At 53.7% G+C, this 21,652-nt stretch overlaps 5 protein-coding genes across 5 annotated transcripts; 3 read left to right on the forward strand and 2 right to left on the reverse strand.

Moving 5' to 3' along the window:
* Window positions 1-1,136: 1,136 nt before the first annotated feature.
* Window positions 1,137-2,972, reverse strand: ISF_01191 (methylcrotonoyl-CoA carboxylase beta chain; the record flags this gene model as incomplete). Its single annotated transcript, XM_018844798.1, has 3 exons — window positions 1,137-1,259; window positions 1,322-2,369; window positions 2,437-2,972. 3 exons carry the CDS (start codon window positions 2,970-2,972, stop codon window positions 1,137-1,139), a joined length of 1,707 nt encoding a protein of 568 aa, XP_018707564.1.
* Window positions 2,973-3,435: 463 nt separating this feature from the next.
* ISF_01192 (Acyl-CoA dehydrogenase/oxidase) lies at window positions 3,436-4,782 on the forward strand (the record flags this gene model as incomplete). The annotated part of the gene is made up of 2 exons (XM_018844799.1): window positions 3,436-4,622; window positions 4,692-4,782. The coding sequence occupies 2 exons, from the start codon at window positions 3,436-3,438 to the stop codon at window positions 4,780-4,782; spliced, it is 1,278 nt and encodes a 425-aa protein (XP_018707565.1).
* A 1,811-nt stretch (window positions 4,783-6,593) lies between these two features.
* Window positions 6,594-7,899, forward strand: ISF_01193 (NAD(P)-binding domain protein; the record flags this gene model as incomplete). Its single annotated transcript, XM_018844800.1, has 5 exons — window positions 6,594-6,966; window positions 7,026-7,095; window positions 7,176-7,484; window positions 7,547-7,663; window positions 7,719-7,899. 5 exons carry the CDS (start codon window positions 6,594-6,596, stop codon window positions 7,897-7,899), a joined length of 1,050 nt encoding a protein of 349 aa, XP_018707566.1.
* Window positions 7,900-9,610: 1,711 nt separating this feature from the next.
* On the forward strand, window positions 9,611-10,958 carry ISF_01194 (hypothetical protein; the record flags this gene model as incomplete). The annotated part of the gene is made up of 4 exons (XM_018844801.1): window positions 9,611-9,731; window positions 9,795-9,985; window positions 10,047-10,326; window positions 10,552-10,958. 4 exons carry the CDS (start codon window positions 9,611-9,613, stop codon window positions 10,956-10,958), a joined length of 999 nt encoding a protein of 332 aa, XP_018707567.1.
* Window positions 10,959-11,844: 886 nt separating this feature from the next.
* On the reverse strand, window positions 11,845-12,942 carry ISF_01195 (hypothetical protein; the record flags this gene model as incomplete). Its single annotated transcript, XM_018844802.1, has 1 exon — window positions 11,845-12,942. The coding sequence occupies one exon, from the start codon at window positions 12,940-12,942 to the stop codon at window positions 11,845-11,847; it is 1,098 nt and encodes a 365-aa protein (XP_018707568.1).
* Between the last annotated feature and the right edge of the window lie 8,710 nt (window positions 12,943-21,652).

The following is a 21,652-nucleotide window of genomic DNA, read 5'->3' on the forward strand; positions in this document are numbered from 1 at the left end:
GAATGGCGGTACCAATGTTATTGCTAATGGTACCTGCTCTTGCATATGCACTGGGGGCTTCACTGGCCCAGATTGTGGTACTGTCGGATCAGCGGGCTGCACAACGACGGATCTCGTATCAGCCGACAAGACATCGATGATCAAAAACGTGACCCTTGGCCAGGCTCTTCCAAGGCTCATTGCTGAGGCAAATTCCAACTTTTCTGTTCCACTATCAGGGACCTCGATATTGGCTAATATCAATGCTAGCGGCCTTTCTTGCATCGCGCAAAACTCGCTTGTTACATTTAATGGTCGCTCATCCTCGGCGACCTTTGAAAAGCAAGCGATCCCAAAAGTGAAAAGGGCAACACGACAACTCAGCACCGCATTGCCTGGGCAAATCACCAATGGAGAGTTTGGATCTGACAGCACAAACACGAACCCACGACTGGCCAGCCCAGAAACTGATGCCGGCATCATTCGTATTCGAAACAACGACGACCAACCGTTTAATGCCACTGATACTGTTATTGACTTCTGCCGAGTTTCTGTACTCTTTGTTCTCCAGGAGCGCGGCGTGAACAATGCACAAGATGCGCAGAGCGATGTGCAAACATTCCTTACAAAGATCATTACAGCGTATTCCAGCAACGCCCCCAAAATTACTCAAAAGGAGGCTTCTAATATTACTATTGGTAATGGTAATTCCATCAACCTTGTCGACCTTCGCATCGATATCGGAAATGGACTTGTTGGGGGTGTAAAGACTGGGTGAGTTCTGCAGGGGGCAGACACGACTGCGGAATCTAGCCCGCATTACGATGCAATTGCGCATGAAGATGAAGGGATCAAGTCTTGTATAAGGATTGGGAATGTGCTGTTCTTATTTCGTTTTTTACCATGAACTGTTTATAGCCGCACAGGCGATGATAGCACCGGCCGGCGTTGATGAGCTCCGGACTAGATACCACGTTACATCTGTAGCAAAATTTCAGAAGATAGCCCTGTTTATTTCAGTGTCAGTTCTGCTCACGCACACAAAGTATAACCTTCGGAAGCTGGTGGAAAAAGCACCATGCAGTTGTTTGGCGACAGAAGCCTCGTTGCATGCATTTCGTCTAAATTGCTTTGTCATGGTGTTTCCCTATTATATTTTACATTCTAAAGACACCGAATTTAGTATCTCCTGCCTTGACCTCGTTTCTACCGCCCATGGCAGCCTTGAGACCGAGTCCGAGGTAATGTCTAGTGTGCTGGGGAGGGATGATGCCGTCGTCCTATTCCAGCAATGTTAGCGTGTGTATGAGGGAGAGGAAACAATTGTTGTGTCAATACGTACCCAGAGACGAGCGGATGAAAAGGTGGCATCGCTCTCGCGATCGATCCTTTCTCGAAGTTCGGGGTCTGCCTTCTGTCCCACCGTCTCCATGACGGCAGTCAGCTGCTCGCCGCCCATGACGCCGATGCGGGCATTGGGCCACATCCAGAGAAATCTGGGGCTGTAGGCGCGGCCGCACATGCCGTAGTTTCCGGCACCGTAGCTGCCGCCGACGACGATGGTGAACTTGGGCACGTCTGCACAGGCGACGGCAGTGACGAGCTTGGCGCCGTGCTTGGCGATGCCCTCGCGCTCGGAGGCGGAGCCGACCATGAAGCCGGAGATGTTTTGGAGGAAGACGAGTGGAATGCCGCGCTGCGTGCAGAGCTCGACGAAGTGGGCGCCCTTGACGGCGGAGGAGGCGAAGAGGATGCCGTCGTTGGCGACGATGCCGACCTTTTGGCCGTAAATCTCGGCGAAGCCGGTGACGAGCGTGGTGCCGTAGTCGCGCTTGAACTCAGAGAACTCGGAGCCGTCGACGATGCGGGCAATGACTTCGCGGATGGGCATGGGCTTGCGGAGGTTGGTGGCGGCGATACCGAGAAGCTCCTCGGGGTCGTAGAGGGGTTCGGAGAAGGTGGTCGCGGGCGGTGGGTTGGTGGCGGCGGAACGCTGCGGCCAGTTGAGGTTGCTGACGCTGCGGCGGGCGAGGACGATGGCGTGGGCGTCGTCGACGGCGAGGTAGTCAGTGACGCCGGAGACAGAGGAGTGCATCTTGCCGCCGCCGAGGTCCTCGTGGCTGACGACCTCGCCGGTGGCGGCCTTGACGAGGGGCGGCCCGGCGAGGAAGATGTGCCCCTGCTCCTGGACGATGATGCTCTCGTCGCTCATGGCGGGGACGTAGGCGCCGCCGGCGGTGCAAGGGCCCATGACGACGGCGATTTGCGGGATGCCCTGGGCGCTCATGCGCGCCTGGTTGTAGAAGATGCGGCCAAAGTGGTCACGGTCGGGGAAAACGTCGGCTTGGTGAGGCAGGTTGGCACCGCCGCTGTCGACGAGGTAGATGCAGCTGGGACAAGGTTAGCAAGATCGGGAGGCGGAAGATGGAGTTTCTGGAACTAGGGCTGTAAGCCTACGGGAGCTTGTTCTCTTGAGCAACGGCCTGGGCGCGAAGGTGCTTCTTCACCGTGATTGGGTAGTACGTGCCGCCCTTGACGGTGCTGTCGTTGGCGACGATGACGCAGGTCACGCCCTCAACGACACCGACGCCGGTGATGATGCCGCCGGCGGGGACGTCGGCCTCGGGGTACAGCTCGTGGCCAGCCATGGGCGAGAGCTCCATAAAGGTCGTGCCAGGGTCGATGAGCGCGGTGACGCGGTCGCGCGGCAGCATCTTCTTGCGGGCGAGGTGCTTCGCGCGCGCCTTCTCCGGCCCGCCGAGCTGGATGCGGGTGGCGAGGTCCTGCATCCGCGCCATGACGTCGGCCATCTGCGCCCGATTCTCACGGTACTCGTCCGACGAGGTGTCGACGTTGCTCTGGATCCGAGAGATGGCGGCCGCTTGGTGCGGCGAGCTGAGGTTTGCGACGCCGCGCAGCGCCGGGCGGCTGAGCCGGGCGGCGGACTGGCGACCGAGGCGTATCGCCTGTTGCGAGGGTCGCGAGAAGGACATGGCGTCTGTGCTTTTCGATGCGCTGGCAGGAAGGGAGGATGAGGAGGTCAGATATTGAGTTTCTGCGCAGGCAGTCCTTGAACAATTGTACCTGCTAGGTCTCTTCTGATGCGTTTTTCCTTGGGTAAATTGAGCCGAGCGAGGGAGGGAAAAGTGCTTGGTGTGTTGTCTCGCACGCAAACGGGGACTCGAGCTTCTAGTAAGATGGGTTGGCAGGTCTTAAGCCGAACCCATCGCCGGTCGCGAAACCTGGGGTAACCAGCCGCCGCGTCCAGCCGCATTAAGCCGACACGTGAGCCGCTGAACACACTCGGCCGCCAGAATCCGGGGAACCAGCACATTTGCAAGGCAACGCATCCTTCTTCCTGCATTTTTCATCTCTCCCGCCGCTTTTCTTCTTGTGCAATATTTTTGGCGAGCTGCCTTTTTATTTTTACACAAAATCCGACCGTACGAACTCACAATGTCAAGCTTAAAAGCATTTAGAGTACTGGCGCGCCCTACCGCCAGACAATTGCGTCCCGCCATCACCGTGACGTCGCTGCAGTCTCGCCTGCACTCGTCGAAGCACCCCAAGGGCTTCGCGCCGCCCGCCACCGAGGACTTGGAGGAACTCCGCGAGCGGGTACAGGAATTTGCACGACGCGAGATCTCCGAGGAAGTCGCCGCGCACACGGACAAGTCCAACGCGTTCCCCCACGAGATGTGGCAGAAGCTGGGCGATGCGGGCTTCCTGGGCATCACGGCCGACGAGGACGTGGGCGGGCTGGGGCTGGGCTACCAGGCCCACTGCATCGTCATGGAGGAGCTGTCGCGCGCGTCGGGGTCCATCGCTCTGAGCTACGCGGCGCACTCGCAGCTCTGCGTCAACCAGCTGCAGCTCAACGGCTCGCCGACACAGAAGGAGAAGTACCTGCCAGGTCTGATTGCAGGCACGAGCATCGGCGGGCTTGCCATGTCCGAGTCGGGCTCGGGCAGCGACGTGGTGAGCATGCGCACGATGGCCAAGGCGGTGGACGGCGGCTACGTGCTCAACGGCTCCAAGATGTGGATCACCAACGGGCCGGACGCGCACGTCATCGTCGTCTACGCCAAGACGGAGCCGGAGAAGGGGTCCAAGGGCATCACGGCCTTCATTGTCGACACGACGGCCAAGGGGTTCAGCTGCGCGCGCAAGCTCGACAAGATGGGCATGCGTGGCAGCAACACGGGCGAGCTCATGTTCGACAACGTCTTCGTGCCGGCCGAGAACGTGCTCGGCAAGGTCAACGGCGGTGTCCGGGTGCTGATGGAGGGCCTGGACCTGGAGCGGCTGGTGCTGAGCGCCGGCCCGCTGGGCCTGATGCAGGCGGCGCTCGACGTCGCGCTGCCGTTCAGCCACCAGCGGCGCCAGTTCGGCCAGCCCATCGCGCACAACCAGCTCGTCCAGGGCAAGCTGGCCGACATGCACACCAAGCTGCAGGCGTCGCGGGCGTACACGTACGCGACTGCGCGCGCGGTCGACGAGCAGGGCCGGATCCGCACGGAGGACTGCGCCGGCGCCATCTTGTACGCGGCGGAGCGCGCGACGGAGTGCTCGCTGGATTGTATACAGCTCCTGGGCGGCATGGGATACGTGGAGGAGATGCCGGCCTCGCGGCTGCTACGAGAGTAAGTGCCCTGGTACCTTGATACATGACTTGAGCTTGTTCATTTGGCTAACAAAGTTGTTCTCTGCAGTGCCAAGTTGTATGAGATTGGTGCAGGCACGTCGGAGATTCGACGAATGGTCATTGGGCGCGCGTTCAACAAGCAGTACGCGAATGCCTAATGGTGTTTGAGGGGCAGTTTGTGACGACGCTGGCGGTTGGCAGAGAAGCCGATGCAGGAAAATACACTTGTAGAGGATATTAACATGACTGGCGCACAGCGGAGGCAGACATGAAGCTGCATGTATACTTGTTTATTCGTTGCAATTGACGCATTTAGAAGCCGATGTGCATTTCGCGTATTATGTCCGCGCTTGACGAACATGTAGAGATCAGACGGGGAGATGGTCGCCAGTCCCCGACACTCCGACAGTGGAGGGAGCTGTGGCTTGCAGAGCTAGGGGCGTGTACTGCTTTGTCGGCTAGTGAAGAATCCAGAAGGGCCATTTCAAGCCACCGGCGTTAAGAGGTGGTCTGAGATTTATTTTGCTGCCTAGAAATGTGGACGGCCATCGGGGAAGTCGGAGCGCAAGTTGTCCTTGTCGGCGTGAGGGCGGTGTCTATACACCGTGTATTGAAGACGACTTGTTAGTATTTTCTACCCGTTTGAGTGACGTGTGTGTTGATGACAGAGTCTGTCTTTTTTTTCTTTTTTTTTTCTTTTTTTTTTTTAAAAAAAAAGGAAAAATCTCGTTTTAGTGGTCGATCCAGAGATGCGGTGGAGTTTGGATCCTGTCGGAACCGGTATTGATAAACTGTTGACTGACACGAGGCAAGGCATTTTATTGCTGTAAACGGGACTGGCAACGTTAAAAGATAATTCGCGGACTAAATATGGATAATTAAGTCATTGGTGATTACTAGGTACCACAGAAAACCCATCGAGGGCTGTCTAGTTATTTGGGGCGATGGAACGAAATACTGGAGGAGTGTTTTAGCAAGGTGGAAAAGATAGGCCTTGACGTACCCTGGTTTCGTCATTTATGCTACCTGTACTTCCAATTGGTAGCGATGAAGCTTTCTACGCGCTCTTTACTCAAGTCTCTGGACGACAAAGCGACGACAGTATCTCAGTGCCGAGCCTCATATCTCCTCAAGATACCACAATACGGTAAGGAGTAGTTAGACAGTTCGGACTAGAAACTTCCGGAAGAACTGCTCATTATATCACCGGCTATCCCTATTCTGTCACTAGTATTACCTTTCTTCACACCTCAAACAATTCTACAGAACAAGCCCTTCTTCAACCTTCCTTACCCATATCCCCGACTTACTATTGTGCAGATCAACGCGAGCCGAGCTCGCAGGCCCTCTTGTAGCTCTTTCTTCTCCACCGAGAGGGGCGTGTAATAAAGCGAAGCTCGAGGCGTGCAACTCCATAAAAAGAAATCGTGGCGGGGAAGACCTAAATGGCCAAAGGGTAGACAAAGTGACGAAATACAGAGGGATGCTGACCCCGGCAGACGTAGCGAATTTTTACCTAGACGTAGAGGCAAGCGATCATCGGAGACTTGTCAATTGCCTTGAAGCTTTTCTGGAACCTAGTCATGCAGGCAGGGATGCTTATAATTTTGGCCAGCCAGTCCTACCCACGTCCCGCCCAGCTACACTTCCATCTCTCTCCCTCCTCTTTCTTCAAAGTTCTTTAACTGCAGAGTGTTTCTCTTTCTCCTCCTCCTCCTCCTCCTCCTCCTTCTTTCCTGTCTCGAAAAGTTGAAATTTTGCCTGCCGCCTTGCCCCTTTCTCTGGTCTCCCTGCCCTGCTTGAGAGACTGAATCTCTGTCGTCACCATCAGCGCTAGTCCTGCGGGAGGTGCTTTTGCTGGCTGACCCCTCAGCTCTACACCGAGCAAGACACGTCGATTTCAACCAATTGGGTGCATCGAGGCAGCTCAAGGTTGATATAATACATTATCGAAAACAAATCCTACGCAATGGCCCCGCGCTTGTTCTACCCGCTCATGCGCAATGCCGCGCGCCGCTGCACCGTTGCCAGCTCGGCCTTTGCGGGCCGCCCGGCGTCGTGGTCGCCCGCTGCCGCCCTGCACAACGGACCGCCGCGCCGCAACACACCGGGCAGCCACTCGCAGACCGACTCGGACATTGAAATTCCCTTCCCGCCTGAGGAGGAGCTGCCGAGCGAGCCCGTGCGCCGCGCCGGCGGCCAGTACGTCAAGCCGACGCTGCAGACCTTCTCCCTGGACAGGAACGTGGGCCTCGTCACGGGCGGAGCGCGCGGCCTGGGACTCGTCATCGCCCAGGGCATGGTGTACTCGGGCGCTGACGTCGCCCTGGTGGACATGAACAGTGAGTCGGGTCGTGTTGAGGCTGGTGACCGCCGTGTTCTGGTACTGATGCATTTACAGAGGAGGAGGCTGAGAAGCAGACCAAGATTCTGGTCGAGGCCTTCATGCGAGAGAATCCTAATGCTGAACGGTGAGTCCTTTGCTGCTGTTTATTCTTCTCTCGCAGGACCCTTCCCTCTCAGCTCATTCTCTAACAAAATTGTGCTCTAGTGTCCCCAAAGTCACCGCTCACTTCTCGGACGTCTCTGACCCTGCCTCTGTCGATGCTTGCATCGCCGAAGTCATTGAGCAGCATGGCAAGATCGACAGCCTCGTCACGTCGGCTGGCTTCACCGAAAACTACGAGGCTGTCAACTATCCCATTGACCGCCTGCGCAAGCTGTGGGCGGTCAACGTCGACGGCACCTATCTATTCGCCACGTCTGTCGCGCGTCATCTCATGGAGCGCAAGGCGCCTGGAAGCATGGTCCTGATTGGTAGCATGTCTGGCTCTATTGTCAACGTGCCCCAGCCTCAGACGTGAGTGGTGCTTCGTAGCGATGATGATATAGTGTAATGAGGACTAATCGGCTGCTTCATAGGCCTTACAACGTCTCCAAGGCTGGTGTGCGTCATCTCGCGGCTTCCCTTGCAGTTGAGTGGGCTGACGCTAACATCCGAGTCAACTGTCTGAGCCCTGGATACATGATGACGGCTTTGTAAGTGGTCTCCGGATTGAACGGGATTTTGGAGTACTAATGCGGTTAACTATAGGACTGCGAAGATTCTTGACGAGAACCCGGAGCTCAAGAAGAAATGGGTATCCCTCATTCCGATGGGTAAGATGGGCGATCCTAGTGATTTGATGGGGCCTGTCATCTTCTTGCTCTCGGAGAACAGCAAGTATGTCAATGGGGTTGACTTGCGCGTGGATGGCGGATACACTCTCACGTAATGAACTAGTTAATAGCTTCATGAGAGGCACCAAATAACTGCTGGAGATGATGGTGTGCTTCAAAAGAAGATGCAATGCGGTGCTCATATATGGCCCATAAGCCACAATTGATATTGCCTAGAATTTCAGCTAGGATAGAAGAAGGGTAATCCAACATTGGTACTCGGTGCGGATCGTGGCGCTGCAGAAGCAACTTCCTGGCTAGTTGCACGTACAGCTTCCTTGTTTACCACGAGGCAGATGCCCCTCGATTCTTGTTTGTGTGGTCGGCCCCTGGTGCAAAAAGGGCCGCGTGACGCACTGGCTTTTTTGTGAGACACTTTCTTGGTCACTTGCTCTTTGTGAGACGCATTCTTGGTGCGGGTTGCTCTCGACGGAGTAAGAGGTGTGTGTTTATATTGTGACTTTTGGACAATGCCCATGTGCTCGCTATTCCCTCCGCCTCTGCCTTTGTGAGCAGTGTTGGTTCTATCGTTGCTATGATAAGTAATGTGGCATTGGGGGAAGCAAAGTTTGCCCTAGCCGTGGTACTGGGCTCGGCCGTGGCGGAGTGCACGGTCTACATAAATTAATTGCATACCTGACTCTCTTGATGCTGCTGGCTGCGATTTTGGCTGTTTCCTGGTATCTTCCTTTGCATGGAAATCCTTCTTCGAGCTCTAGCAACCCGCAGTAATAGATGGATCAATCAATCAACTCTTTTCGTCTCATTAGTCCGATTACCTGGCAGCATTTTATCGCGTGTGGTAGCACCCTGGAATTTATAAACGCTATTCTAGACTAACAACTGACTAGACGGCCGATAATAATGGCGGGTATCACTGTGTCGCGGCCGTGATTTTCTCGACCTGAAAGATTGCATCGAGCCCTGCTAGTAGATCAGGTCACCTATCAGATGACCAGCCAGCCAAGCTCCTCTTTCTCCTCTTTCTACCCACGCAGTACGAGTTATTAGTTGATTAGTAGCTACGTAGGCCTTCTCCCTACTTCACTCTGCCCTGGCAAATCCCCTCGCTCAACTCAAGCCAAGGAAGGGCTTTTGGCAAAGAACCCGCCCCATCCATCATCACACCCGTCCGACCCTGATTCATCAGTGAGATTCAAATCTCCTTTGAACCCCATTCCTCTTAGCCGCCTCGTTTCGTCACTCCCAATCGAAGAAGCAGTTCAACGTGCCTGAATATCATTCAGCCTGTCCCGTGTATTGGTCGCCGCTTAATTTATCTCGCTGCTCGCATCTCGGCCCCGCATTATAACTAGCAAGGGGGGGGAAGGACTTGTTGCTGCTAGCGCTATCTCGACCTCGTGCTGCGCCGACTTCTTCCCGCCTCGGTCTTGACGGACAGTCGAAGCCAACCAGGCCTCCAAACTCTGAAGCATTCGTCTCTTCTCTCTCTGCATCTCAATAAACGACCACTTAAATGTTCGACAACATCAAACCTTGGACTACTGCAACAATGGACTTTCATCATCGGGTATAGCCTCTGACAATCGCCACCTCTCCGGCTCCGGTATCTGCATTTGCGTTCCCATCATCGGCTACACAACAGCACGGCGGTGTCGTCCGACCCAGGTCCTCCTCTCAGGCACGCGGACATTGAACCCGTTTTCCCTCCCTCCATCCTCGAAGCGCCCACCCGCTCGTGATTCTTCCATCCTTCAACCCCATACCCTGCTGCCCTTTGCAGCCGCCCCTTGCACTATCTGCGCCATGGACATCCCCGGATCTATAACGCTGCCAAAGGGCATCCTCACCAACTCTAGCACCGTCTACGACGAAGTGGCCGCCTACTCTACCCTGCCCGCCGACAAGGTGCACCAGTACTGGCACGGTAAGCCTGACTCACCGCATCGCGGGGCTACCTACCTACTGACTCGCATGTTTCCGCCTCCAGTATACACCACAACCAACAAAAAGCTCAAGGACCCAACCGCTCGTCGTCTAGAGAATTTCTGGTGGCATGTCTGGGGCAGTGACCGCTCTAAACTGAGCGGCCCCGTTCTAGCCCGAATCTTTGAAGACATTTCCCTTGGGCCGACAGTTGTCCCGTTAAGAGGGCCGCCGAATAGATGGGAAGGACCAGATGTAAGCCGTTCTGCCTCTACTTCTCTCCATTCCTGCCCGACCTCCGCTGACCCTAGATTAGGCCGCACCGTTGACCGTTGAAATGATTATGGCTCATATACAAAGAAATCTGCACAACGATGCCGGAAAAAAATCGGCATCGACTAGAAGACACAATGAGAGAGCTGCCGCCAGAGTCTCCTCCTCCAGCGCTCTTCGTCCCTCGCAGCCGCCTCCTATCCTGAAAAAGGCAGGCAGCTCGTCTACAAACGTTACCAGGCATACTGCTACTGCTCGCTTCGTTTCGCCCCACGAATCCGCAGAGGAAGATGATGCCGAGAGTGATATTCCGTCATCAGGAAGTACCCTGGCAAACGGCTCTGATACAAAGAACTCACAGCTACCCACGGCAAACACTGGCCTGACTTCCAAGTTATCTGCGACCAGAAATCAGCCCACATGTAACGGATCCCCAACCCTGCAGGCGCACCAAAATCGGAATGATGGCCAACCCACCACCAGTTCAGGCGATGCCAGCCGCCAACGCTCAAGTAGAACGACGCAAAATTCTAACAGTCTTACACAAGATGCAGGAAAAGAGCCATCAACAGCGCCAGCCCGCGATAAAACTGCCGGAGGAAAGCAAAAAGCTACGCGTCGCTCACAGCAAGAAGCGGCGTCCGATCACACAGAGCTGTCCATGGCCAACCCAACGCGCTCCCTCTTTACCGCGGCGACTTCTTCGACAACCAACGTGGCCGTGCAGGGTACCATAATTGACCAGTCTGGGAGCATACCGAGCCTGCCGCAGATATCGATATCGAACTTTCCTAGAGACGAGCCCAGCTCACACGGGGGGTCGTCCACGTCGTCCTTGCGAGAGACGCGATTGACACCAACGCAGCCGAGCAGCTCCGTAGTCCTGCCCCTGGGGCGCACCAAGAGTCAGCTCACGCTTCTCTTGGAACGTGAAAAGGAAAGGCCAAGAAGTTGAGGGCCGAAGAAGAGACGTGTTTATGGCCGCCTCAGGCTAGCAGCTCGTGGCGGCTCTCGTGGCGGCTCGCGATCTCCATATATATAAAGACGTGCATACTATTACAAACACGGTAGTCTATAAAAATAAGTTGGAAAAACAGGACGGGATGCATTCATGGCGTTGATGTAACTCTAATTAAACTGGGGAGGAGGACAAATACTACACCTTGGGGGACGTAACTCGTTTCGAGATTCATTTCATCTTGTCGGCTTCACCGACAATGTAGAGTAGAAAGCTGCTGCGGTATTACACAAAATAACATTAAGCTGTCGTATCAACTCAAGAAGGCGAACAAAAAATCCAGCTGGTTTCAAACTCTCAAGGTTAAAAGATGTAGATCCCCCCAAAAGACGAACCCATCCCAAACGAAGTTCCCTCCTACACGTTATGCCAGCGCTCGAATGTACAAATCCAGTGATGGGAATAAATCGCCCCGATTTTCGTTTTGTAGAATCGAGATTTATATATATATAAAAGTGGCAACAACAAAATGAACAAGAAGCAGCGGAAACGAGGCAAAACGGAACCTCTTCAAGACTTTTCTGTATTGCAAAAAGACACAGGTTGAGCCTCCCTATGTAACAAAAGATAATAAAGACTCGTGTAGAAGACCAAGGTAGGATAAACGAAAGACGGATGACGCAAAGGGGTAAAAGAACCAAACGCAAAAGAGTAAGCCAAGCTCTCTTAGTGGTTTCTCGAAAGAAGAACAGGCGAGAAATAAACGACGTAGTAAAGGAATGAAGTCAAGGGCCATGTTCCAGTGAAGCATGAATGTACATTGTCGGGGGATGCCTCGACGCTCTGCGGATTGTAATGCTGCTCAGCAGCAGGCGGCAGGTCTCTAGTCGTGCAGTCTAAACATCTTGCGCAGAGCGCCAAACTTCTTCTTCTTCTGCGGCACGGCATCTGTAACCAAGTCGTCGTCCATGTCCACCGTGTCTGCCGGGACCATGCCGTGCGATGCGCTGCGTCGTCGCATAAATTTGGACCTGTTGGAGCTGGTGCTGACAATAGCCCCTCCAGCCGTAGATGGACGCTCCGGGGATTGCTGGACGCTCCCCGCACCAGTCGCCTCCGGCTCGGGGAGTGGCCAGCTCGGGCCGCGCTTGTGCAGTGACGCGCTGCGGAGCGCCTCCAGCTCTTCCGGGCTGCGTTCAAGCTTCGTGTCTTGGCGAGCAGCACTCTCCGACAGGTCGCGATTTATCTTGCTCGAAGAATCCTTCTTACGCCTCAGTAGCGAGATAAAGCTACCTCGCCTGGTATGCTGGGGACGGAACGACTTGTCACTGTCATCAGTCTGCGGTAAGGGCACTAGAGCACCCCGGCCAGAGCCAGGCTGGCCAGTAGCAGCTTGTGTTCGTTTGGGCTGCATCAGAATGGCGGCATCAAGTATGGGGGACTCACGCCCGTCGTGATCGAATGGCAAATCAAGAGCACTTGAGGCAGCACGAGCATTTGGCTTCGCGCGTAGTGATATGGGTATATTCTTGCCCTTTGACTTGGTGTGCGATTCGCCATCCTCGGAGCTAGAGTCGGCGAAACGACTCTTGAACAAGTTCATACGCAGGGGCCCCTCGTCTTCGTCACTCGAGTCGCCGAACCGGCTGTCATTCTTTCCTTTCTTTGATTTACCCGAAGTCGATTTTTTAAATTTAGGGATGCGCCTTCTGGCAGGTGGATCTGCAGACTCTCGCCGAAGGGACTGGCGCAGCCGACCTCCGCCAAAGCCGGTCCCGGATGGGAGCGATGAGATAGAGTCGCGCCGTGTGCCGACGGTAGGAGGCGACAACGGGCATATGCCATCAGACGTGGCCAGTGGTTGGCGCATGCTGCCTCGCATCGATCTGCGAAACTCATGTGTACCCGAAGAGCCAGCCCGCGCACGTGTAAAGCTGCTCTCGCTCGAGTCCGAGCCACGGCGACGTAGCGTTGCCTTCATGTCGGCCCCTTGTGCCGCAGCCGCAGAACCGTTCACTCGAAGACTTGATGTGTGCCTGGTGGAAGAAGCTGAGTCCACGGCTGCATGATATGACGCAGGGCGGTCAGCTGCGCTATATGAAGGACGTGATTCAGAGCTAGTCAGGTCCATCGAGCTATGGCGAAGTGAACGCTTCATGCGGGGAGAAGCGGACGAATTCATCGGCTCTGCCAGACGCTGGGGTGCAGATTCTGCACCAGCAGAAACAAGGTGCTCCGATCGCATGGATTTTCGAAGGCTGCCACCAGGCTTTCGAGTTTCCGCTTTGGGCGGTGAACTAGGTTGGTTGCCTCTCATTGACTTTCGCATAGTGCTGCCGTTTGTCTTCGACTCCTGAGCGGTGGGGGTAGCCTCAGGAGTATTATCGTATGGCTGGATCGTACCCGGTGGAATTTGATAAGAGCGTTCTTTTGTGGGCGTCAATTCAGTGGTGGGTTGGGTGGTCTTTGGCGCCTCAGCGGTCACTTTTTTGGCATCTTCTTGATGCCCTTCCTCGCCTTCCTCTATGGCCTCTCGTTCTAGCTGTCGCCGCTTTTCGGATGAAAGACTCTTCCAATAAGCCTTTGCATTCCCCCAGTCATCCGGTGGCTCGCTTTGGTTCGTCGATCCAGCAGCTGCTGCTTCCCTCGCTTCAGCTGCGGTTTTGCTGCTGGTGATCTTTGAATTTGGTGAGCTTGTTGGGCTTTCTAGAACAGCATCCAGGGATAAGAAGCCATCGCCATCCGGTTCGGCTATCTCTTCGTAGGCATCGCTGTACATGTCTCCTTCCTCCTCCTCTTGTATATCATCCATAGGTTGGCCAGTGCCATGGAGATGAGGATCAATTGTCTCAAGGTCTTCGCTTCCCGAAGAACTATCATCATCAACAACATCTATGGGTGCCATCTTCTCGAGCTGTTCGGTTTGAGGCGGGCGAGGGCTTGCGCGTGAAACAGCTATTGTCGGGACTTGATTTCCAGATGAACCGTTGATCTTTCTAGTCGCACCATTCGCAGCAGCTTCGACTCCAGAATCCGGATCCTCATCCGATGTATCTTCCATTAAGGCATCTTCGGAGCTTGAATACTCCTCACCCTTGTCCACGGATGAAGGAACATTCATCACGGGTTCTCGTGGCTTGGAAGTGCTGGGCTCGACTGGAGACGCCGTTGATGCCGTTGCAGCTGTTAGGGAAGTTTCGGTCTGGACAGCATGCTCAGGGCGAACTAGTCGTCTTTCTTCCTGCTCCTTTGGTTTCTTCTCACGTACACTCCCAAAACTAGGTAGAGTTGGTCTGGGAGACATTGTCTCCTCTTTTTCCACGGAAATGGCCTCATTTTTGCTACCCTTTCCAACAATGCTATGCCAAGTCTTCTTCGCCTGTTGGTTGGGGCTGGGGGCTTGTTCAACGGCGTGTTGCATTGGATTTTCGCCCACGACGACTGTATGACGATCGTCCCAACTGACTCTAAAACTCTTCTTGCGAGCGTCGTCGGGCGAAGCTAACGAGCCGGGTACTCCGGAAACATCTGACCCATCGTCGGAAGGCGAGACAGTTCTGGTGGGACTGGCATGCTTCAACGCAGATTTGCGAGGGGAAAGTGATCGCGGAGGTGGCTCATGTCGTATAACTAATTGATCTGTTGCTGATGCCGCGAATCTGGCCGATCGAGCAGGGCTCTCGGAAGGTTCCCTAGCGACAGCTTTCACCTTGGATGTCCTATGTGGCGAGGGAGTTGCACCATTCGCGCTATTAGAAGGTGCTTTCGCCTGTTCCATGGCAGATGGCAAAACAGTACTGCTTTCTGTGGTTGCAAGCGGTTTCTCTGCTATCGTATTTTCCGGAACAGAGCTGCCTGACCTTTCTTCTGACGTTGACTCGGGAGCCACCGAGTCAACCGACTGGAGTTGCTTCCTCTTCTTCTTTTTTTTCGCTTTCGGTTTTGGTGGTGCAGTATCTACCTGGTCGATTTCTTGGCCAGAGTCAGGCTCAGGCATTGTGCTTGAGGGTGATTGAAGCTCTGCTGCGCTCATGGCTTCTAGAGCTGGTGCTTTTGTTCTTCCGACGGTGCCACGTGAGAGATGGGAGCCTGCTCTCGAAATGTGAGCTGGTCTCGGCTCTTTTGGCGCTTTGGGCTGTCTCTTATTGGGTTGAGGTTTCTCTACGGCTCGATCATACTCTTCGTCGTATAAGTCTTGGGATTGAGCCTCGAGTTGCGCTCTCGAAACCATGCGCCGAGAGTTAGGATCGTAGACAAGAGCTTGGTCTTCGGGCTGCAGCGATCTCAAGCTTCCGCTAGGCGATCGCAGTCTTGCGCGAGGATACGAGAAATTTATTGACGGGCTGACGCTCCCAGGTCTTGGGTCGGATGGCGCGCGGACGGAAGAGAGCTGGAGTTCCGAAGTCGTCCGGCGCACCGTATGCAAATCGTGGGCAGTAGCAGCGCCAAACCATGAGCCCCCTTTACCATCTCTCATCCTCTCGCTTGCTGTCCGGAAGTTTTGGGTTTGCGGGCCTTTGCGCGAGGAGCTGGTAGGCCGAGAGGAGGGTTTGTGATTATCGTCATTGGGGATGCGCGGGATAGGAGGTACGTCATGTGGCACTTGCGCCGGTCTGCGGCCGGGCGAAGGTGATCGAAATGTACGCTCCATCATTGAGCCAACACTCGGAGTGCGTGTCAGCTCACGCCGCTTGCCCGTGGCGGAGGAGACAGAAGGGCTTCGTCGCGACAGACGTTTTGATTGTACATCGGCAACATTGGTCGGACTTGTCGGTCGAGCTCGTAACGCAGCTGCGGCAGCTGCGGAGGAAAGAGAGGCATCGGAGGCGCGACGCATGAACGCCGAAGCGGCGGCGGTGGCGGCATTCGCATTGGCTGTCTCCTTGGTCAAGGGCTGCGGCGAACGAACAACATACATGATTAGCACAGTGTGATGATAATGCAGGAGGGAAGCTTCTGATCCGTCTGACTAGGCCTGATCTTTGACGAATGAATTGCAGCCGGTACACCGGGAAAGTTTAAATTCCCATGGCCAGACTAGACAGGCGCGAAACTTACCTGCACTGGGGCAGCATGTCTGCGACCAAACATGACGGGCAACTGGGCCGCTCGGGAGCCTTGTACGAGTTAGGAGCGGGTGGGCATCAGAAGATGGGGATCGATCGATGTCTTTATTATGAGCGAGGTTTGAGGAGCGAAGAGCATGTATGCAATGCTAGACTTTGCCGAGGAGCGCGCACTGCACACTTCAGGGCCAGAGAGGATAACCTGGACTACCTTACCTTAGGTGTAGCACACCTCCTACCTACCTAGGTAGTACCTATGTATGTATGTATGTATGTATGTATGTATGTATGTATGTATGTGGGTAAGTTAGTAGGTACCTGCCCACTCATTTGCCCAGTTTGGGGGACAAATCACTGAAACTCAGGCAGGGGGGGGCGCTAAAGGCCGATGACGACACAGAGTCGTCCACACCCAGGGAAGCCAGGCCAGAAATCGGCCACCGCCGCCTCCACTCTTTTTCAGTTGGCTCGGCCAGCAAATCAGGAAATGCTGCCAACTTTTTGGGAGGCTATAGCCAGAACAGGATTGGCTCCTGTGACTTCAGCTCATTCGTCTTCTTCTTAGTCTGTTAGTGAGATTATCACGAATACATCGTGTGCCTTGGCAGCAGTTCCATCGCGTTCCCCTGGAACGTCCGTTCGTACGCGTTTCATGCATTTCCGAAGCGGCTAGGGGCTCAGGCTTTCGGCCAGCTGTTTACAAGTACATTCATACAAAGAGAAAATTGAGGAGTAACGACAGTTGAGGTAGAGCACGAATAAGCTTGTGAACCAATAGCAGGCAAGCTTATGAAAGGTTCAATGGAAGGGTACTGTCCGTCGGCGCTTCCTCTAACATCGAGCTACGTTACCTTGTGAACGTACATTCGTAATCTAATTCTAGACACGTAACAGGGCAACTTGATCCAGAACAACTTCGGCGAGTAGGTATGTACATAGGTATTTGTACTTGATTTATAGGGAGTCCGTCAAAAACAGCCATTCACTTGATGACCTGCTGGCACACAGTTACGCGCGCGCGAAATCCAACACAGAGCACGTCTCTACCGACATCTCCGCTTCTGAGCCTTACTTCTCACCAAGACAGCCCACTTTCTCTTCCAACAGATTCCGTTCAAACAGTAAGAACACTCTCCAGTGCTGAGTCCTTCATATGCAATCCCAGTATATCAGGAGGGCCTCGAGGCCGAGACTCAGCAGCCTTGTCTTCATAGTCAACTTCCGACTGTGTGGCGCGGCTCTGCGTAGGCTTCATTGGAGCTGCTTCTACTACAGCATGTTCCTCTGGTACTTGACTGGGGCTTTGACTTGCCGACTGCGCGCCATTCGTCCCCTTAATACTCTTCTTACCTTTCCGGCTCTTTGCTTTAGCTTTTTCCAGCAGGTGTCGTCGATCCGCTTCTTCTTGACGAATCTGGCGGTCTTTCATCTCGTACTCCCGTATCAATGCCTTTGGGGGGCTACCGAATATGCGTTCGTATTCGCAAAACTCGCATATCCAGACACTCTCAAGCCTCGGTGGGTGGTGAAGGTAAGCATCGACAGCAGCTTGCCGGCGATCACGAGCTGCCAGCATGATATCTCTCTCGAGTTTGCGGCGGCTATTAGCTCGTGATCTCCTTCGCCCTTCGTTAATAGCCTTGCTGTCTGAGACCAGTGCTGATGGTACGCCTTTTCCATGAGCTAATTGTTTTGATTGCTGGCATTCGGCAGGGCCGCTCGTCGCGGATGAAGCATCTACTCAAGTTATAAGTGACTAGCCCCAGCGTATCCGATTTCAAAGGGCCATACTGGACCAAGATGTACCTTTTACATGTATTCCGCAGGTAAAGGTGAACTGGGAAGCTATTGGGGTAGTTTTTTCGGAGTCATACGGCTCTCGTAACATGCTCCTATAATTCTCCTGCCCGGAAGGGGCTAGTCGCTTTGCATTTGCGATGGCGGTTGAAATGATGCCGTTTGTTCCTTGGCCTGCGGTAAGATGTCAGTCTTCGGACTTGAATGTCACCAGAAGATCACTTTAGAAGTCGAAGAGCCTACCGGGTCCTAGTCCTGTCTTGGATTGTCGATTTGGCCACACATTGTTCCCGTCAGAAAGGGTCCTTAACGGGCTTCTTGCGTGTACTGCACGACCTAGTCTCCCACGTCCAGGACCAGCGATTCCCTCATTGTGCACAGGTCGTATCTCGGACGCAGCTGGGGAAGATGCTGTCCCACAATCCGCTTCGCTTGCTGGCTCCAACCTCTCAGGAGGGTCGCTGGTAACAAATAGAGACCCTCGCAATATAGAATCAGAGGCAGACGGGATCTTTCGCTTCTTCTTATTATTCGTATTCTCGAGCGAATCGTAGCCATCTACTGAAGAAGTAGCCGAAATGTTTGGGCACAAACTGGTTCCTTGATCAGGTGGAGCAACACATTTGACGTTTTCTTGCAAAGTTGGCTGTGGTTTCCTCGCATAGGAGGCCATAGACAAGAACTCGAAGCCGTAGGGATGCAATGATTCCGCACAATCGGGTATCTCGTTCGCTGGCTTCTGACGCACCCCAAGTGCTTTCGAGATATCAGACGCCGGAATCCTGGCGGGGTATGTGGGGTAAAAAAATAGAGGAATACTATTCGCGGTTACGGGAGGATATTCGATCGTTTGAATAGCCTCGGGTGACAGCTTCTCTCGGAGCTTTCGCTTCGGGAGTGGCCGTATTGGCCTCCCCGGGAAGAGCGAGGGTACTCGGTCTGGTGACATATTTTCAGCTTTTTCTCATACTGCGGTCCGGATTTATTAGCCACAAAGAGAATTATTAGGATAAACCACGGTAATTAGGTGCAGAAATGTGCCACGTAGGAATCAAAGCCCCTCCAATTTGATCCTTGCAACGACACTCGCACGTCAATGCTGATTGCGACGTTTCCAGAAGACTTGGTGTTCGCAAAAGAGGACTTGGTAGGCAGTCTTCGTAGCAATCTTACCTTTTAAACATTGTAGGTATTCAGCAGAAAGCTTGGTGTCGAAACGCAAGCGCCGCGGCAAAGCTGGGCCGATTATACGTCGCACCTGCAAAAGCACTGCTCTGATTGGCACCAGTATTATCCAGTCCTTTCTTCGAAATAAACGCTCGTCTCGGTCGGCAGTCGCGGCTTTCGCAACCATGAAATAGCAGTTTGGATTACTCGGACTTCCACTGTGAATCGTTAGATCTTCGCCCAGTCCACAAGAATGGCCGCCATCCTCGGCCCAGGAAGTGTCATTTGGCATTTCCGGTCTCGTATTTGTGTGCAAAGAATCCACCGTCAGAAATCCTCACCTATTTCACGAGCCAGTGCCGAACTCAAAACCCTAGGGTATAGCCTCTTGCAGATGTGACTTAGTCGACTGTTGCTTGCAGTTTCGAAATATGCCGCTGGGGCTGACTCTCGAGCAGGAGGGTTGTATGGGAGGCCTGGTCTTCACAGTCCTTTATACGAGAGATAATGACAGAGCTTCGACTGCCTCTCCGGAGCTGCACCCTCTTGATGAATGTTGTCGTTGGGCATTCCACAGTTTGTGGATAAGGAGGTGTGCCACGCCCAGGGCAAACACTGAAATTAGGTAAGCAGCTGGTGATATCTACAAGTGCTAAACAGAAGAAGATTTAGCTTAGAATCCAATGGAGTGGCTTGTGACATGACCTAGGAAAAATATTCTCTCCTTTCGAGCAGCTCGAGTCTATATCGCGGGCGTCGGCGCCGGTGTCATGACGAGGCCAGCAAACAGCCGTGGTCGTCATCATTCAATTGCAGTGTAACATTTGACACCGGGAACGAATCACCAGTAGCTACACAAGTTGAACATTATGCAAAGTTGAGATGATAAATCTGAAAAATATGAAGAAAAAGTACTAATATCAAGATTAATCTTACCATCCCTATTTAGAGCATGATCAACATGGAAGGCTTTCTAGCAAAGCGGAAGCTTCTGCTGAAGTTGTTGAAGACAATCCCTTACTTACACACATCTGTCCAACGCATCCCCCACGTAGCAACCCATAACCCCGCAGGGTCTGTACGTACATACCTTCCCCTTCATATGTATCTACCCATGTATGTATGTACAGTAGGTAGGTATGTCCTAGGGTACCTACCTCAACAAGGCACCCACTTACTACCATAGTTACCCAAGGGACCCAAGAACTTGACAAACCAAAAAGCAATGAAAGTACGGAGTACATCCGTTCGCAGGCGCGCGACCATCTAGGCCGCCTTCAGCCAATTCATCATCCTGCATCACTTTTCGATCCTACAATTGGGAGCCATTCTACAACCACTACGACAGCCGCAATGCCCTATTGCTGCGTGGAAAATATTAATCAATTCGGCAGCGTTTGCGAAATTATTTTTTCACTCCCGCACATTCGTGCCACTCAATATTCACCATCCGCGGCCGTGAGAGCAGCAGAGTGGCACACAAAATAGCACCCATTCAACCAACGCATCCAACATTCACGAATAGACAGTTGTTGCGCTACTGTGATCTTCCCAGACTACATCCGGAACAGCTGCTAGACTGCTTGTCTCGCGTGCCAGAACGCGCAATACTTTCTTCCTTTCTCAATGGCGCCTCCGTCCCCCAGACGTTCCTCTCGAGCTCGCGCCGCCCACCCCCAATCACAACAGTCGTCCTCAGGCGTCTCCAGTCGCTCTGAGAGAAACACGCGATCCCTTCATCGGCCCGCTTCCGATAAATCTACCCCGAGCGCTTCCTTATCTTCTGAACCACTGGAAGATTTCGAGGACGGCCCAATGCCTCGCCGACGACGACGCGGACTCGACGACGACACAGAAAAGATGCTACAAAGTGATACGCTGGACGGAATTACCAATGCGAGCGACGACATGCAGGACGAGGAAGATGAGGCTGTCCGGTGCATCTGTGGCTCGGACGAATACCCGGGGCGGCCGCCAGTGGATGGCCCCGACGCGGAATTGTTCGCATCAGTAGACCTTACTGCAGAGGATGTGACAGGCTTCTTCGTTCAATGCGATGTTTGCAAAGTTTGGCAGCATGGTGCCTGTGTGGGAATATTCAGCACCGAGAGCTCGCCTGATGAGTACTTCTGCGAGCAATGTCGACAAGATCTTCACAAGGTTACAATCGCGAATAACGGGTATGTTTTGTCGCCCCATTTTGATCATCCATGATCGCCACGTCTACTGCAAACTCCTCAGGCGCTTTTTTTGCTATGAAACAAAGGTCTCGGCTCTATGTGCCTGTGAAGCCTAAAATGGCTGGTCCTTTGGGTCTTCCGTAGCTCTTCGGCTAATCTATTCTTCTTCAGACAAAAATATTCAAAATATTTACCTCTGCATCGACAATCGCGACCGACCTCCCGCGCAACTTCGGTACACAAAGATGGCACGAAATCCCCCAAACCGCCAAATAAAGCATCACGCGCCGAACAAGCTCTTCAAGCTTCAAAGAGGCGCTCTACCATGAATAGCCGTGACGCAGCATACGACGATGAACTACTCCTTCGGGCAATCGAGGCGAGCAGAGAAGATGCACCACAAGATGTTGAATCTGGAATGCGTAGAGCAAAACGTGGGCGCAGTGACAGCGAAGAGTGAGCCAAACCATATGTGTTTCCT

This window comes from Cordyceps fumosorosea (assembly GCF_001636725.1).
Source record: "Cordyceps fumosorosea ARSEF 2679 chromosome Unknown scaffold_2, whole genome shotgun sequence".
Lineage (NCBI taxonomy): Eukaryota > Fungi > Ascomycota > Sordariomycetes > Hypocreales > Cordycipitaceae > Cordyceps > Cordyceps fumosorosea.